This window comes from Prunus mume, linkage group LG4 (assembly GCF_029339155.1).
Source record: "Prunus mume cultivar Tortuosa linkage group LG4, ASM2933915v1, whole genome shotgun sequence".
NCBI classification, from domain to species: Eukaryota; Viridiplantae; Streptophyta; class Magnoliopsida; order Rosales; family Rosaceae; genus Prunus; species Prunus mume.
In genome coordinates this window covers 27,094,887-27,114,873 of record NC_142701.1, presented here as the reverse complement: position 1 = coordinate 27,114,873, position 19,987 = coordinate 27,094,887, and the positions used below count along the sequence as shown (strand labels likewise).

Genomic DNA, 19,987 nt, shown 5'->3' with positions numbered 1-19,987 from the left:
GAGGCAACGTGCAGCTTTTAATGGGAAACCTTGAATATGGCACGCCTCCCGAGCCATTAACCGGAGAAGAAGTGCTGCATATGGTTGAAGATGGTGACCGAGTTTGTTGGAAGAAGAAATCAATATTCTTTGATCTCGAGTATTGGAAATACCTTTGTGAGGCATGTCCTAGATGTTATGCACATTGAGAAGAATGTTTGCGATAGTATCATTGGTACATTGCTGGAGATCCCTGGAAAAAATAAAGATGGGATTGCTGCTCGATTAGATTTATTGAACATGAGGGTCAAAACTGATTTGCAACCCGAGTATGGAGAAAGACGTACTCGTTTGCCTCCCGGGCCTTGGAATTTGTCAAGAGCAGAGAAGAGAGAGGTTTGCAATTCTTTCTATGCTATGAAGGTCCCTGAAGGTTATTCTTCAAATATAAAAAATCTTGTATCTTTACAAGATTCAAGACTTCTTGGCCTTAAATCACATGATTGTCACACCTTAATGCAACAATTGCTCAATGTGGCAATTCATTCTGTTTTGGAGAAGGCTGCAAGGTATGCAATAACTTGTTTATGCTTCTTCTTCAATGCTATATGTTCTAAGACTGTTGATGTTTCCAAGCTAGATAAGTTGGAAGAAGATGTAGTAGTTACTTTGTGTATGCTTGAGAAGTACTTTCCCCCTTCATTCTTTGATATCATGGTTCATCTAGTAGTACATCTTGTCAGAGAAGTTCGTCTATGTGGGCCAGTATATTTTAGATGGATGTATCCGTTTGAAAGATATATGAAAGTGCTAAAGGGGTATGATTAGAATCGTACTCGTCCCGAAGCTTGCATTGCTGAGCGGTATATAGCTGAAGAAGTGTAGAGTTTTGTATCGAGCATTTATCTGATGTTAGTGCAGTTGGAGTGCCTTCAAGCCAAAAGATGGGAGTTTCAAAGCCATTATCAGGTTGCACAGTGAGCGTAGTTGATCGGGACCTGTTGAACCAAGCACATCTATATGTCTTGGAGAATACGGAGGAAGTCCTACCTTATATCAAGTACGTATGAGTTTTATTCTTTAAGTTTCCATTTTAAATTATTTCTTATGTTTATCTTATATGTTTGGGACCGTAATGCTTGAATTTTTTGTGTCATGTACGCAACATATGATCCACATCAAGACCGCTTATCCAAAATTTAGAAAGAGAACAAAGTGGCTGCAGGATAAGCACAATAGCACTTTCATTCAATGGCTACGCTTCAAGGTATATGTTATTGAATAACATATTGGACTTTTAATTTTCTTCTTTCTATGTTAGATTGAATTAAGTTATGATTAATTTGTAGGTTCAAAGTGAACTTAATGAGGAAGACAATCATGGCTAGCAGCTGGTCCAAACATGGCAGTGCCATTATATAGGAGCTATCTTATTAAAGGTATTAAATTCCACATCAAGGTACAAGATGATGTGCGGACAACTCAAAATAGTGGAGTTTATTTACTTGCACATACCATGCAAGTTGCTAGTGCCAAGGATAAAAACCCAATTATCTCAAATATGGGTTTCTATGGTGTCATTCAAGAAATTTGGGACCTTGACTACCAAAAGTTTACAATCCCAGTCTTTAGGTGTGATTGGATAGATAGTACTTCTGGTCTTGTAGTGGACGAACTTGGATTTATCCTTGTAGATTTGAGTAAAATTGGACATAGGAATGACCAATTTGTTTGGGCTTCTCAAGTCAAACAAGTATTTTTTGTTGACGACCCGATGCATCGTGGTTGGTCGGTAGTGTTATCAATGCCTAATAGAGAATATAGTGATGTTATTGGTGATGATGTCTTAGGTGATGTGAGAATTGAGTGTGAGCCATTTACTAGAGGGATGCCAAATGTTGACACATTTGATGAAGTGGTGGGTGAGTTAGGGAGTCAAAATATTCAAGATGGGTGTGAAGATATATGGATTGAATGATGCTTTATGTAATTGGTAGTGTATGACATCAATTTTGGCCACATATGACATTAATTCATTATACAGGTTTTGGCTACAAAACAATCAGTACAAAAAATACTGGTTCAAGATTACAAACACGACGGTCTTGATAAAAATGTGAAAAACAAACGTATGTTCTAATAAAAAACGACGTTTTGGAGCATTCAACGACCGCAATATATTTACCGACGTCTTAAAGCAATGTAACAATGAAGAACCACGACGCTATTGTAAAACAGTTATTCAGGATAACACGTTGGAGAAGCATAAAGAACCGCCATGTAATTCAAAATAACACGACTCCAATCCCATAATACCGACGTCTAAAAGACGAGATATCTAACCTGAGCGTTACAAAAGACGACGTCGTCATAAATTTACCACGTCGCATGTTCTTTCATAAACGAAGTGGAAAAGGATGAATTCACGACGGTATTTGAACTCCATTGGTAAATTTGTCGACGTTAAGATATATGAATTAGACAACGTTAATTTTTTTAATGATGACGTATAAATTATGAAACACGGCGGTCTTTTTCATGGTAACGACGTTGTATATAGTCGACAGCGTTGTATTTATAAATTAATGTTCGTAATTAATGACCCCATCATTTTTTTTCACGTCGTTTATTTCCAGATCGTGTCGTTAAAATTATTTTACACGGCGGTGGAATGAGAAACGATGCCATTTCAGAGTCATTACACAACGATTATATTTCAAAATATGACGTATAAATTCTGTAATACGGCTCTCATTTATTTGTAACCGACGTTGTTTATATATTTCAACGTCGTCTCTGTACATACATGCGTCGTAAGTAATGACCCTGACATCTATTTCCACGTCATCATTCATAGAAAAATCAAAGTGGAAAATTTATTTTACGACGGTTGTTGGAAATGTAGTGACGTAGTAGGTGTCAATAACGTCGTCTGTGATGTATTTAAAGACGTCATATTTTTATTTGTTGTTAAAGGTTTATTTAACGGCGTTGAGTTTTAGTTCTCGTCGTTGTATGTGTATCTTGCGGCCATGTTTTGTTAATATATGTCATATGTTTCTTTTTTAACAACGGTTTTTTGTCAGAGTTGGTCGTCTATTCTCATCGTCGATTTTTTTAATGTATTTTTGCAGTACAAAGACGTCGGTTTTTATTTGTTGATGACGTTTTTTGTTTTAACAACGACGGTTATTTACCATTGTGGTTTTGTTATGGAAAAGATGTTGGTGGATTCCACGACCATTTGAAAACTGAATACACGACGGTGAATTCCCATCGTGTTTTTCCTTTTTTGTAGTAGTGGGGGTGTGGTCTATGCAACCAACTCTTTGTCCCCTCTTGCTTCATCTTCTTGGAGTTAGTTGTGGAGATCAATCAAAGATATCCCAGTAATCCGAAGCTTTATGGTAATCAGGCTAAGAAGAGATATTTTGTATGAGGCAAGGCCATTGAAAATCATAATGGATACCAAAATCGATTATGTCGATCCTTGTTGCTTTCTCACCTACATTCATTATTGTCTCATTTGAGAAGAAATTTGATAGCTTCTTAAATGGACATGTGGCAAGATAAAGATGGTCAGCCTTCTTCTCTTCAAAATCAGGATTTGCAGCCATGGGAGGTGGGTCGAGGAAGGAATAGAGCACAGAGAGAATAGAGAGAGAGAGAGAGAGAGAGAGAGAGAGAGAGAGAGAGAGAGACGCTTTGGCCCCTCAATTTCAAAAACAATTAACAGACTTTGATGGTAGGACCGTTCAAGGATTAAAATATCGGCCATGCAGATAATATCGGGCCTCCAATTTATGGATATTTCGGGAGATATATCATTATCGTTTCAGGTATCGAGAAAAAATCAACAAAAATGACAGATATAGGCATTGAAACAAATAATTTTGGTGTAAAACTTTCATAAATGTTATGTGCATTATCAATGAATGTATTGAACAAATGAAACTCAAAATTTACTAATAATAAGATATACATATGATGAAATATAAGTGGTATGTAATGCACGTTAATGAAAATTTGAAAATAAAATGTTGATTAGAATAAATAAACTATGCATAAATTCATATTTGTTTAAACATTGGATTACAATTTAGATAAACGTCCATCTACATAAATGAAGAGCTCCTATGAGGTTCAAACACTGATGAACAACCATCTAGATTCATACAATAGTCATACCAAGTCTTGTAACTCGAGTAGTTTATAAGCCATGTTTGAACATGGTGCACATAGGTCTCTCTTGAGCTCCCTATTGTCCTCCCATATATGGGATAGTTAGGATTAACCAACTAGTAGGTTCATAAACTTTTTTATCATCTTGAGCTCCATAACTAGTTCCACTATAATCAGACATGTCATAACCATAGTCATCACAAAGATTTGTTTGAGTTAGTACTAGGTCTAGTTCCTATGCTCATAGATCCAAAACTGATCGTTATGTCCTCTTCGGATAGATTGGAGATATGTGGGCAGTGGACTGTGCATAAATTTTTCATATTAATAAATTATAAGGTTCTAGGCAAGGATTAGTTATTTTTGGGTTTCAATTTGCTTCAATTGCCTTCAAACCTCTAAATTTTTTTTGGGTTCTGTTATGGGTATCGGGAAATATCTAGGATATTAGCAAAATATCAAGAATATCGCACTTATCGGGGATATATCGTCAATATAGGGGAAGATATGGCCTTACCCCCTGCATCGGTGTCGACAGTTGAAAATACCGATATATCGGCAGATATATCGGTGTATCGGCTGATATTTCAATCCTTGGGACCATTTTGATACTAAATGGAGAATTGGAGGACTATTGAAATGAAAATTTTAGTTCATGAATCAAAATAAAACTTGGGCAATAGTTGGGGACCATTTCGGTCAATAACTCAATAATTTACCCTTTGTCAATAAGGGAGGGGGAATTCAAACTTGGGACCTCTTCTAACATTGGAAAGAGAAGTACCACCAAACCAATAGCTAGTTGGTTGTACACATTTAAAATCACTAAAATCACAACTCCATCTACCCAATTGTAATAGGGGGAAAAAAAACCTTCTTGTTCAAGTTTAACAATCCAATATTTACTATTAAACATTTTTACTAATTTTTCCATTGGTTATCAAATTGCACCTTTCGTTGGGTGTTTTAATGAATTAATTCAAATATCATATATAGAAATTATTAAAAGATAAAATTTACAACTTCGTCATTTAAAATTTCATTATTTGGATATCAGTAAATTATTGAAAACAATTAGAAATAAAAATTAAGTGATGGTTGGTAATACCAAATTTTTATTACTGAAATATTCGTTTTGAATGACTTATTTGTCTAAGTCTGAACTTTGGGAATTCTGATCTAAAGTTGGCTTTTCTTGGAGTTCAAGTGAGCTTTTGGTTGATTTTTGTTGTTTGTTTGATTGATGAAAATTGATTGTCTTGAATGTTCACCCTATTTCGTTTTTGTATATGAGATGCCTTGGATTTAGGGTTTTTCTAATTTAAAAAATGAGTGACAGAAAATTCCCAAAAAGATCTTTTATTTTAAATGCAAAGGAATGAGGATTTTATCAATTCTGGTAGATAGGCTTTCAATAGTTAGTTCAAAGGCAATCCCTTCCCTGTTTTTCTTGAAAGAGAACCTAATCCTTCTTAAATTCCAACTGCCCCTTGTGAGATTTCAACTGTGATGGTTAGTTTGATTTCTTTAGTTTGAACAACTCCCTGCTTTCCTGCTTATCTCTTTCTGAGATTGAAGTTTGCTTATCTCTTGGGAGAATCACCTTCTCTGGAATAGAGAAAAAAAAATATATATATATATATATGTAAGAGGGGTTTGATCTTTAGAATTTTTAGAGATGTCCCTTCCCAGTTTGCAAGCCACTGACCCCTTCTTTTAAATTCCCAATCAACTCTGTGATAGTTGATTTTGTTGACTTTTCAAAGTCTGAGAAAAAAGGTTTCACGTGGGCTTCACGTGGATTTTTGAGAAATTGCTGCTAGGCCTTTTTGAGAGATGGTAACAGATTGGGCCCAATCCAATTTTTCTATTTGATCTGTCTAAAACGTAATTGCCATCCCTTTAGCATTTTTTCATTCCTACCACCTTTGAAAAGGACTTAGGCTAGGCTTTTTCTCTCTCCCGATTCGATAATTTGAAGCCCGGTTTTGGTTTCATGGGCTTTTGAGAAGTGGACTTTGTGTGTGTCAAATTAGGCCCAAACAATCACATACTAAGTTCTATGTCGTAGATGTGGATGTGGCTTATCATGCTTTGCTTGGAAGGCCATGGCTTAATAAGCATAAACTTGTGGTCTCTACTTATCATCAGTGCGTGAAAGGAAGGATTGGGCTAAGGCCGCTACGAATACCCGGAAATCAAGCACCGTTCAACAAAAACGAAGCTCACTACTCTGAGGCAGAATTTTACACCGAATGCACAGGTGCTGAAACAACCCATCCAAGGATTTCAGGATTTACCTTCCTTCGTGGACTGAAATTCGCGATCTAAGCAACGAGGAGCTCATCACCATTGTTGACCGAGAAAGAAAGAGACACTTGGAGGTCAACAATCATGCCTACGATCATCCCCAATGCTCAAAAGTGACGCTGCCCGATGGACGCACTATGTACCGCTTATGACGGGATTGGGGGCTTAACCGTGTTCTACTGGAAAGCCCCGAGTATGGAGGAGAATCAATGCAAGCCAACAGCCGCAAGGGTCCAGATAACAAGGCATCTTTGCCTTGTGCCTTTCAGGAACCAATGATAGCGCCCAAGCACATGAAAAATGGTTCAGTGGCGGTAGCTGAAAGCAGTTGGAAACAATCAACTTGAGTGATGATCCCTTGGTCCAAAGGCCCATCTCCATCAGTGTTCACTTAACAAAGGAGGAAAAGGAAATTTTGGTATCTTTGTTAAAAGAACTTTGAGATGTATTTGCTTAGAGCTACGATGAAATGCCCAGCCTCAATCCAAATTTGGTGAGTCACACACTAAATATTGAGCTAGGTACAAAACCTGTTGTACAGCCAAGGAGGAATTTTCATCCTGAAATCGAAAAGAAAATCAAGGTGGAAATTGAAAAATTGCTAGCCGCTAGATTCATCAAACCAATCAAGCACTCGACATGGTTAGTAAATATTGTTCCCGTGAAAAAGAAGACTGGAGTAATTAGAATATGCACGGACTACTGAGACCTCAACCGAGCTTGCCCAAAGGATGAATTCCCGCTACCCAACATGGATATCTTGATCGATTCAACTTCTGGTCAAGGCATGCTATCCTTTATGGATGGGTTTAGCGGCTACAATCATATCAAAATGTCGCCCAAGGATGCTAAAAAGACAGCCTTTCGAACACCGTATGGGAACTTTTATTACATCGTCATGCCATTTGGTCTTTAAAAAGTTGGCGCCACCTACCAAAGGGCTATGACGGCAGTATTTCATGATATGATGGGGAGAGAAGTCGGGGACTATGTGGACGACTTGGTGGTAAAGTCAAAAAATAGATAAGGCCATCAGGAGGTTTTTAGGAGGGTGTTGGAAAGGTGTCAACTCTACGGATTGAAGATGAACCCAAAGAAATGCGCATTGAGTCTCATCTGGCAAGTTCCTTGGTTTTCAGGAACATCAGCGGGGCATAGATGTGGATCCAAAAAAGACCAGAGCCATAAACTCTCTTGCGCCACCTAGAAGTCCGAAAGAATTAAAAAGCTTTATGGGAAGATTATCGTATATTCAGTGCTTCATCCCAGGTCTTGCTGCCACCATGAGTATCTTTACTCCATTACTCAAGAAAGGCAAGCCATACAAGTAGAGAAAGGAGTGCCAGGAAGCCTATCAGCAGGTGTAGCAAATAATCACCAAGCTGCCCACCATGAGAGCACCCATTCTAGGACTTCCACTTAAACTTTATTTGGCTGCAACAAACATAGCAGTTGGGGCTCCGCTTGCCCAAGACAATCATAGTGGAGACAAGAATCCCATTTATTATGTGAGTAGGCAATTAAGGGGAGCAGAAACGAGATACCCAAAGACTGAGCTCTTGTGTCTTGCTCTTGTCTATGCTGCATAGCGCTTGCGCCACTACTTCCTTGCTCACAAGCTACAGCTCATAGTAAAGTCCGACTTTGTGAGATATCTACTCACGAGGCTAGTGCTATCTGGTCGTCTTGCGTATTAGCTACTACAGTTATCCGAATTTGATATTACATGCACAACTCCTAAGGCCATCAAGGGACAAGCCGTGATTGACATGCTGGCTCTATTTCCCGAAGTAGAGGAATCAATTCTTTCCAAGGAGGTTTTGGGAGAGCTGCCGGAAATAGTTGCTGCTGTGACAGAGGAGGAACCATGAACCCTCTACTTTGATGGGTCTTCTACATCAAAAGGCGGAGGAGTAGGTGTAGTGCTTATTAATCCTAATGGGCAAGATACAGCTCTCTCATTCAAGTTAGATTTTCCATGCACAAACAATGTGGCGGAGTATGAAGCTTTTATTATGAGATTGTCCACAACTAGGGAAATGGGTGCAGAAAGGATGAAGATCATCAGTGATTCTAATCTGGTGCTAAGTCAATTGCAAGGAAGCTTTGCTGTGAAAGAGGTAACTTTGGTAACTTTGGTGATTCTAACCTGAAGGAACTCTACAGGCATCTTCTAGGAGGTGTTTTGACTCAATGCATAGGAATAGTGGAAGCAAGAAGGCGGTTGCAAGAAGTACACGATGCTACTTGCAGTTTGGAACCATGTAATCGGCTTGTATCGGCGCCTACAGCGTAAATGTTATTTTTGTCCAAAAATAAGGAAACAAGCAGCTGAGGTTCAGGCTAATTGTCCCAAATGTTCTACGATACCCACTACCGAGGAATCTTTCACCATTTCACTCGCTTATAGCATTCTTTGTTGAAGGAACTTTGCCAACCAATTCCAAGCTCGCCTATAAGCTTAAGAAGACAGTAAAGAGGTATTTTGTGAATGGGTCGACTCTTTATCGGAAGGGATTTAACGGTGAACCTCTACGATGCTTAGGAAAGATGGAAGCACATCAAGTCATGCAGGAAATACATGCTGGAGAATGTAGAGAACATCAAGGAATGAAAAAGCTTCACTGGCAGCTGCTGAGTTTTGGATATTACTGGCCTACCATGAAGAAGGATGCACATGACTTTGTTAAAAGATGGCACACATGCCAAATCCATGCTAATCTAAGCCACAAACCTCCCATATTGCTACAGGACATGTGCACTCCTTGGCCTTTCCACACTTGGGGGCTTGATTTAATTGGGACAATTCATCCTCCTTCTGATGGTTACATATGGATTCTTACGGCTACGGAATATTTCACAAAGTGGGTTGAAGCAATTCCTCTCCGAAAGGCTACGGGAGCTGCTGTTTCAAATTTCATTCGAGAATATATTGTGTGCAGATTTGGAATCATACAAGATGGTTACCGACAATGGCACGCCCTTTGTTAACAAGCAAGTAAGCTCAACACTTAGTGGTTACGGAATTAAGGATCGCCGCTCAACACCTTATTACCCATAGGGAAATGGTCAAGCAAAGGCTACCAATAAGACAATACTGAGGATTTTGAGCAAAATGGTATATGAATATGAGGGCGGTTGGAGCATTCACTTGCTGGACGCTTTGTGGGCTTATCGTACCTTACCAAGAAGTGCTATAGGTTTTTCACCTTATTCGCTGGTATATGGGTCCGACGCTATTTCACCCGTGGAAATCACCATCCCCACGCCCAGAGTATTGGTTGTCAATGATCTTGAATGGGATGCAAAATCATGCTCGGATTGGCGTTCGTTGGACCTTGAAGCGGTGGATGAAAAAAGAATGGAAGCCGAAAGAAAAATGGCACTCTACCATAAGACTGTTGCCCAAGCATATAACAGGACCGTTAAGCCTCAAGCCTTCAAGCAATGAGATCTTGTGCTAAAAGTCGTTGAGCATGTGAGAAGACAAATGTCGGGACCATCCAAGTTTGCCCCGCAGTGGGAAGGTCCATTCGCAGTCAAGGAGGTACATAGCAATGGCTATTATCGCTTGATCTCTGTTAAGGAAGGCATGCTAACGGATCCCATCAACGGAAAATGGCTCAAGCCCTACTACTACTAAGTAGGCATAGTATTTTATCTTTATGTTATCGCATTTCCCTTTTGTTGATCTCCTTCCATATGCTTGGAGAAACTTTTGTAAAATGTACTGTCATGGTAACATGCGATTTGAAATGAAAATGGAGTATTTTGGAAAGAGAGAGAGAGAGAGAGAGAGAGAGAGAGAGAGAGACTGTCTCTGGAAGTCTGCCTTTTTTAAAATCTTTATATATCCGTGGTAGATATTCTTTATAAAAAAAGAAAAAAAAAAGAAAAAAAGAAATGTTGTTTAGTAAAAGACATGCCAAGCCAAAGCCATTTGCGTGGGATCCTAAGTCATTAGCAGGCTTCATGCTTTATTAACAAACAAATGCGCCAAGCTGAGCCTTTGAGATTAGCATGCTCACAAACTTGCTATAAAAAAATAATAACTAATAAGTACTGAGAAGCTTTGAGCAAGGATCCTACCAAAATTTTGGTAGCATTTACCTTGTTTTAAAATGCCCAACCTGTAGAAAAATCTCAAGCAAAGAGTTCCACCAATCAAGCATCATATATATATAGTAAACAAAAGTTACAATATGTTTTGACAAAAAAAGAAGGACATAGGTTCCGGCAGCTAGAACACAAAGCAACACTACAGTGCCAAGCTGCCACAGTACAAGTTTTACAACCTAAGTCAGACCAAGTTATACAAACTAAGAAGTAATGTGTTCTTCAATCTCGAAAGAAATCCTGAAATGTGTCAAGCCAGTTAGTCCTACACCAAGCGAAACGCAACTGCAGAATTAAGAAAAATATCGAAGAAAAAATAATGGATAAGAATAAAAGAAAAGACAGAAAGTCATGAACCTCAGAACCATCACGCATGGCTAGAAAAGAACGGAAGAAGCCTTATGAGAAGACCTTGTCATTGCTTCCATCACGCAGCCTGCACTATCAGAAGAAACACCTTGGGCAAGAAGAAGGGCACGCAATTCCCCATGCTGATTTTCTAACTCGTGCTGCTTAAGATTCAAAGCCTTTGCCGCTGCTCTTATGTTGTCGAACCAGAAAATGACTCCATGCTGTGAATAGCCCGTTCCCCGAATACAGCACGTGCTAGATTTTTCACCAAGTTCAAGAGAAACTCTACCCGAAAACCTAAAGTCATGGCTTCACAAATCACATCCCGCCAGCAAAGGAGTCGATGGTCTGTGCACTACTACAAAAAAGGGTCGTGTATTCTGTTTTCAAATGATCGTGGAATCCACCGACATCTTTTCCATAACAAAACCACGACGGTGAATAACCATCGTTGTTAAAACAAAAAACGTCATCAAAAAATAAAAACCGACGTCTTTGTACTGCAAAAAGACATAAAAAACGATCGAGGATGAGAATAGACGACCAACTCCAACAAAAAAACATTGTTAAAAAGGAAACATATGACATATATTAACAGAACATGGCCGCAAGATAAACATACAACGACGAGAACTAAAACTTAATGCCGTTAAATAAATATTTAACGACAAATATAAATATGACGTCTTTACAATCATAATAGACGACGTTATTGACACATACTACGTCACAACATTTCCAACAACCGTCGTAAAATAAATTTTCCACTTCGATTTTTCTATGAATTATGACGTGGAAATAGATGTCAGGGTCATTACTTACGACGCATGTATTTACAGAGACGACGTTGAAATTAGTAAACAACGTCGGTTCCAAATAAATGAGAGCCGTATTACAGAATTTATACGTCATATTTTGAAAATAAAAGACGTGGAAAAAATGATGGGGTCATTAATTACGACACAGTAATTTATAAGGACGACGTTGTCGTCTATATACAATGTCGTTACCATGAAAAAGACCGCCGTGTTTAATAATTTATACGTCTTCATTAAAAAAATTAACGTCGCCTAATTCATATATCTTAACGTCGACAAATTTAATGGACTTCAAATACCGTCGTGAATTCATCCTTTTCCACTTCGTTTATGAAAGAACATACGATGTGGTAAATTCATGACGACGTCGTCTTTTGTAACGTTCAGGTTAAAGATCTCGTCTTTAGACGTCGGTATTATGGGATTGGAGTCGTGTTATTTTGAATTACATGGCGGTTCTTTATGCTTGTCCGACGTGTTATCCTGGATAACTGTTTCACAATAGTGTCATAATTCTTCATTGTTACGTTGCTTTAAGACGTCGGTAAATATATTGCGGTCGTTGAATGCTCCAAAACGTCGTTATTTATTAGAACAGACGTTTGTTTTTCACATTTTTATCAAAACCGTCGTGTTTGTAATCTGGAACCAGTAATTTTTGTACTGATTGTTTTGTGGCCAAAGCTGTATAATGAAAGTGAAGAAATCACATTACAATATATTACAAAATTAATGTAATACACTGCCAATTACATAAAGCATCATTCAACCCATATATCTTCACACCCATCTCGAATATTTTGACTCCCTAACTCAACCACCACTTTATCATATGTGTCAACATTTGGCATCCCTCTAGTAAATGGCTCACACTCAATTCTCACATCACCTAAGACATCATCACCAATAACATCATTATATTCTCTATTAGGCATTGATAACACTACCGACCAACCACGATGCATCGGGTCGTCAACAAAAAATACTTGTTTGACTTGAGAAGCCAAAACAAATTGGTCATTCCTATGTCCAATTTTACTCAAATCTACAAGGGTAAATCCAAGTTCGTCCACTACAAGACCAAAAGTATTATCTATCCAATCATACCTAAAGACTAGGATTGTAAACTTTTGGTAGTCAAGGTCCCAAATTTCTTGAATGACACCATAGAAACCCATATTTGAGAGAATTGGGTTTTTATCCTTGACACTAGCAACTTGCATAGTATGTGCAAGTAAATAAACTCCACTATTTTGAGTTGTCCGCACATCATCTTGTGCCTTGATGTTGAATTTAATACCTTTAATAAGATAGCTCTTATATAATGGCACTGCCATGTTTGGACCATTGCTAGCCACCTTAAATTTTCTGATACGCCATATTGTCTTCTTCATTAAGTTCACTTTGAACCTGCAAATTAATCATAACTTAATTCAATCTAACATAGAAAGAAGAAAATTAAAAGTCCAATATGTTATTCAATAACATATACCTTGAAGCGTAGCCATTGAATGAAAGTGCTATTGTGCTTATCCTGCAGCCGCTTTGTTCTCTTTCTAAATTTTGGATAAGCGGTCTTGATGTGGATCATATGTTGCCTACATGACACACAAAATTCAAGTATTATGGTCCCAAACATATAAGATAAACATAAGAAATAATTTAAAATGGAAACTTAAAGAATAAAACTCATACGTACTCGATATAAGGTAGGACTTCCTCCGTATTCTCCAAGACATATAGATGTGCTCGGTTCAACAGGTCCCGATCAACTACGCTCACTGTGCAACCTGATAATGGCTTTGAAACTCCCATCTTTTGGCTTGAAGGCACTCCAACTGTACTAACATCAGATAAATGCTCGGTACAAAACTCTACAGCTTCTTCAGCTATATACCGCTCAACAATGCAACCTTCGGGACGAGTACGATTCTGAACATACCCCTTTAGCACTTTCATATATCTTTCAAATGGATACATTCATCTAAAATATACTGGCCCACATAGACGAACTTCTCTGACAAGATGTACTACTAGATGAGCCATGATATCAAAGAATGAAGGGGGAAAGTACTTCTCAAGCAAACACAAAGTAACTACTACATCTTCTTCCAACTTATCTAGCTTGGAAACATCAACAGTCTTTGCACATATAGCATTGAAGAAGAAGCACAAACGAGTTATTGCATACCTTGTAGGCTTCTTCAAAACAGAACGAATTGCCACAGGGAGCAATTGTTGCATTAAGGTATGACAATCATGTGATTTAAGGTCAAGAAGTCTTGAATCTTGTAAAGATACAAGATTTTTTATATTTGAAGAATAACCTTCAGGGACCTTCATACCATAGAAAGAATTGCAAACCTCTCTCTTCTCTGCTCTTGACAAATTCCAAGGCCCGGAGGCAAACGAGTACATCTTTCTCCATACTTGGGTTGCAAATCAGTTTTGACCCCCATGTTCAATAAATCTAATCGAGCAGCAATCCCATCTTTATTTTTTCCAGGGATCTCCAGCAATGTACCAATGATACTATCGCAAACATTCTTCTCAATGTGCATAACATCTAGGACATGCCTCACAGGAAGGTATTTCCAATACTCGAGATCAAAGAATATTGATTTCTTCTTCCAACAAACTCTGTCACCATCTTCAACCATATGCAGCACTTCTTCTCCGGTTAATGGCTCAGGAGGCGTGCCATATTCAGTTTCTCATTAAAAGCTGCACGTTGCCTCCTATATGGATGATTGATTGGTAACCATTTTCTATGCCCAATGTAACAAATTTTGTAGCCATTTTTCAACCTGTGACTAGGTGTATCATCGCCGCATATTGGACAAGCTTTATATCCTTTAACAACACAACCAGATATGTTTCCATAGGCGGAAATCATTAATTGTCCACATTAATGTAGCTCTGAGTGTAAAGTATTCTCCATTATGTGCATCATACACTCCTCCAATCCCATCCCACAAAGATGTTAAATCATCAATCAAAAGCTCCAAGTAGACGTCTATATCATTTCCGGGCTGTTTAGGACCGGAAATCAATAAGGTCAACATCATGAACTTTCGTTTCATGCACAGCCATGGAGGGAGATTATATGTAACTAAGATAACTGGCCAGCAACTATATCTGCTACTTAGAGAACTGTGGGGATTGAATCCATCAGATGAAAGAGCCAATCTCAAGTTTCTCGGCTCATTACCAAACTCGGGCCATTTATCATCAAGAAGTTTCCAAGACGGGGAATCCGCCGGATGAGACATATGACCGTCAATTGATTTTCTAGCAGCATGCCAAGTCAAACTCTTAGCTATCTCATGTGATCGAAACATCCTTTTAAACCTTGGAATTGGAGGAAAATACCACACCACCTTCGCTGGCACACCCTCTTTTAAGATTGAATCTTTGCCTTCCTTCCACCTTGAGATACCACAAGTAGGACAATGAGTTGAATCCTCATACTCCTTCCTATACAAGATGCAATCATTGGGGCATGCGTGCATTTTCTCATAACTCAGCCCCAATGCACACAAAGTCTTTTTTGCCTCATACATAGAGGCCGGTATTGTATTTCCTTCTGGAAGCAAATCGCCTTGAAGTATCAATAATTCTGTAAAACAGACATCACTCATCCCATGTTTTGCCTTCAAATTATACAACTTCACTAATGCCGATAACTTCGTGTACTTTCTACAACCAAGGTACAATGGTTGATCTCCATCCCCAATCACATTGGCAAACTCATAAGGATCAGATCCAAAATCACCAAAATCATTATCATCCATCTCTATTTCTTCAGACACAAAACTGTACCTACTATGGTCATCATCTTCTTCAACATTTCTACTAGCATTAGTAGTTGCTTCCCAAGGTTCTCCATGAAATGTCCAATTCTTATAGCTTTGGTCAACTCCATTAAAGTATAAGTGATCCCATATAATTCCAACCCCAAACAATTTCAAATTAACACATTTAACACATGGACAACGGATATGTGTTGTAGTTAGAAGATTTTCTACAGAAAAGTTCAAAAATGCTTCCACCCCTAACTCATATGCCTTCGATCTTCTATCCGAGTGCATCCATGACTTATCCATCTCCGACACTATACCCTATTATATATAATAAAGTGAAAAGACAAGCAATGACCATCACTATAGCAGATTATATAAAGTTTTAATAGCAAGTAATATACAACAGAGACGACGGTTTTTAAACAAAAACAGACGTATTTGACATATATAGACGACGGATTTTCAACAAACGTCGTCTAATTGTAACCATGATGGTAGTTAAATAACACCGTCGTGTATAAGTAATACAAACCGTCGTCGTATGCCTAAAAACGCGTCGATATCCCAGTTTATTTTCAAGATCCCAAAACCCTATTAAGAACACAACATATACATGAAACCAAGCATGAAACCAACATATACATGAAACCAACATATACTAAGCATGAAAACAATAAATCCATTCCCAATTTAACATAACAGAGAGTGATTAAAAGATTCGACAAAATGAAATCCATTCCCTATTCAACATAACAAAGAGTGATCAAGAAAACATTAAATAGAAAATCCATGAACCCATATGTCCAACAACATTATTAACAGATCGCAAAACATATATCTAAAACCCTTTAACAAAACAACGTAATATCATTCAATGAATTTACAAGGGGAAGAGAGGGTTTGTACTTACAGGTTGGCAGAGCTCACAGATTATGGCCAAATTGGATTCGACATAGCCTGGAGAGCCTAACTTTGAATTAGAGATGAAGTGAGAGAGCGAAATGTTATGTTGCGCGAAATCTAAAAATTTTAGGGTTCAGGGTTAGAAGTATAAAACTAAGAGCCAAATCTGAAAATTTTAGGTCCCGCGAATATTTTTAGAAAGCGCGCTCTTTAAAACATCGACCGAAAAAACAACCGTCGTTAAAATTTCACATTAAACATGATGCTTATTACATTAAGGACGTCGTGGTAAAACTATGTACGACGCAAAATCAAACAGAAGTCGTCAAAACTATGAAAAACCACGTCGGGGTTAAGTAATTAACGACGCTGTAAATAACAATAAACGACTCACGTGTAAAAAGAACGTCGTTTAAAAGAGAAACCATGACGGATTTTTCACCATACGACGTAAATTCAATATTCCACGACTCAATCACCGTCGTTAAAAGTAATACCCTAAACTTTAAAACCCTAAATTATATATTTGTAAAATTTAATTTTATAAAATTGTTTATGGTTTTACAGCCTAATATATAACAAACATAAACCCTAAACCCCAAAAATTATACTTTAACCCTAAATCCTAATAAATAACAACCCCAAACCCTAAACCCTAAACCATCAAACTATATAAGTGATGTTATGACTCATCAAAACAATTTTATTTTGGGTGGTCATTTTAAACTTTTATTACTCAAACTGCATTTTTTTGAGGTTTAGGGGGAAGAAAATATATCAATGACTTCATAGGAGTTGACGTTGCATTTTTTGGATTTATTTTAAATTTATTTTTAATATTTTGAATTAAAAATAATAAAATATTCTTATATCAACAACAAACCACGTCGGGGTTAAGTAATTAACAACGTTGTAAATAATAATAAACGACTCACGTGTAAAAATAACGTTGTTTAAAAGAGAAACCATGGCGGATTTTTCACCATCCGACGTAAACTCAACATTGCACGATTTAATCACCGTCGTTAAAAGTAATACCCTAAACTTTAAAACACTAAATTATATATTTGTAAAATTTAATTTTATAAATTTTTTTATGGTTTTACAGCCTAATATATAACAAACATAAACCCTAAACCCCAAAAATTATACTTTAACCCTAAACCCTAATAAATAACCACCTAAACCCTAAACCATCAAACTATGTAAGTGATGTTATGACTCATCAAAACAATTTTATTTTAAGTGGTCATTTTAAACTTTTATTACTCAAACTGCATTTTTTTGGGGTTTAGGGGGAAGAAAATATATCAATGACTTCATAGGAGTTGACGTTGCATTTTTTGGATTTATTTTAAATATTTTGAATTAAAAATAATAAAATATTCTTATATCAACAACAAACCACATTGGGGTTAAGTAATTAACGACGTTGTAAATAATAATAAACGACTCACGTGTAAAAATAACGTCGTTTAAAAGAGAAACCATGGCGGATTTTTCACTATCCGACGTAAACTCAATATTCCACGACTTAATCACCGTCGTTAAAAGTAATACCCTAAACTTTAAAACCCTAAATTATATATTTGTAAAATTTGATTTTATAAAACTTTTTATTGTTTTACAGCCTAATATGTAACAAACATAAACCCTAAACCCCAAAAATTATACTTTAACCCTAACCCTAAACCCTAAACCATCAAACTGTATAAGTGATGTTATGACTCATCAAAACAATTTTATTTTGGGTGGTCATTTTAAACTTTTATTACTCAAATTGCATTTTTTTGAGGTTTAGGGGGAAGAAAATATATCAATGACTTCATAGGAGTTGATGTTGCACTTTTTTGGATTTATTTTAAAAATATAACCAAGGTATATCTTTTTGATCAGAGGTAAGTTCTTTTCTTTCTAAGAGGTGGAATAGAATAACCCGGTTGAAGCGTAATGATCATACGTCTGCAATGCATTGTATGTCCCATAATAGGTCCCATTCTTCTACCCTTTCCCGGGAGTCGGACTCGCCCTTTGCTTTGTTATTCTGTACATTTGTTATTCTGTACAAAAGGATCCTGCCTAATTCACTAATTCATGGGAAGCTAAATTTATTTTGAATATTTTGAATTAAAAATAATAAAATATTCTTTTATCAACAACAAACCACGACGTTGTAAATAATAATAAACGACTCACTTGTAAAAAGGACGTCGTTTAAAAGAGAAACCATGGCGGATGTTTCACCATCCGACGTAAGCTAAATATTCCACGACTCAATCACCGTCGTTAAAAAGTAATAACCTAAACCCTAAACTCTAAATTATATAATAAACGACTTACTTGTTCAAAGGACGTCGTTTAAAAGCGAAACCATGGCGAAATTTTCACTAAAACGACGTCTCATGTATGCATACAAACGGTATATCACGTCTAAATATCCTTTTACGTCGGTTTTTGACATAATTATGTCGTTGGAAAGTTATTACACGTCGGTTACGCAATTTGTTTTTTCTTTTAAATTATGAAAACCTCAACAAATTTTCAGGGAAAAAAAGGATGTATATTATAGACAAAATTTGTACATTATATATTATAGACAAAATTTGTACATATAAAAATATCAAGTGTTCCAAAAATCCTCTATTCCATATGAAGGCAAACAAACTCTGCCCATTCATTCAGGACTTCATCAATGGCTGCTTGGGGGTATGGCGCTTGCTCTTTTCCCTTGGCAAACTGCAATCTATAAACAAATGATTATTAAGCTTTACAAAATAAAAAGAAATTCAGTCACAGACGACGCTTTTTCATAACCGACGTAGTCTATTGATTCAACGACGGTAATTTTAAAGGACCGTCGTTGATAATACAAAAAACCACATAAAATGTTTCTGAAAATTTTCTTCTTACCTTCTTCTCAAACTCCAAGGAAGGATCCATGATGATGTCCCTCATGAAGCGCATCACATAATACCCGCATTCGACACTGCTTTGGGTTGCTTTGGTGTGCCTGGCGAGTTTTCCAAATTGGTGCTTTACGGCCTGAGTCGCCTATGTGGGAATTATAAATTTTTAAAGCACATTCACGATGTTTTTGCCCTCCTCATCAACCACACGATTTCCAGTGCAGAGAATCCAGAAAATAGACGGTTTGCCTCTTTGCTCTCACAATCAGCAAGACCCAATGACGGCTGCACAAAATTAAAATAAAAAACGACGGTTAATATAAAAAGTCAGCACAAGAAAACAAACGACGGTTATTTATAAAAACCGACGTATTATAGAGTTTCACACGGACGTAATAACGTAGCCATCGACGTCATTATAAATTTATCACGACGGTAATTAACTACCGACGTGGTTAGTTATTTCAAACAACTCAATAAATAAAGAACCGACGTGGTTAGATGTTTCAAACGACACAAAATTAGTTAAACAGTTTTATAAGGGGTCAATTAGTGAAAATCATACAAACAAAATCCTTTTAAGGAGACTAACCCTGGATTGTAAGGCATCATGAAAATC

The 19,987-nt window shown here is 37.2% G+C and overlaps 1 protein-coding gene across 1 annotated transcript; it reads left to right on the top strand.

Moving 5' to 3' along the window:
- Positions 1 to 9,586: 9,586 nt before the first annotated feature.
- Positions 9,587 to 9,922, top strand: LOC148918304 (uncharacterized). The gene has a single exon (XM_089050537.1). The coding sequence runs from the start codon at positions 9,587 to 9,589 to the stop codon at positions 9,920 to 9,922; it is 336 nt and encodes a 111-aa protein (XP_088906663.1).
- Positions 9,923 to 19,987: the final 10,065 nt, after the last annotated feature.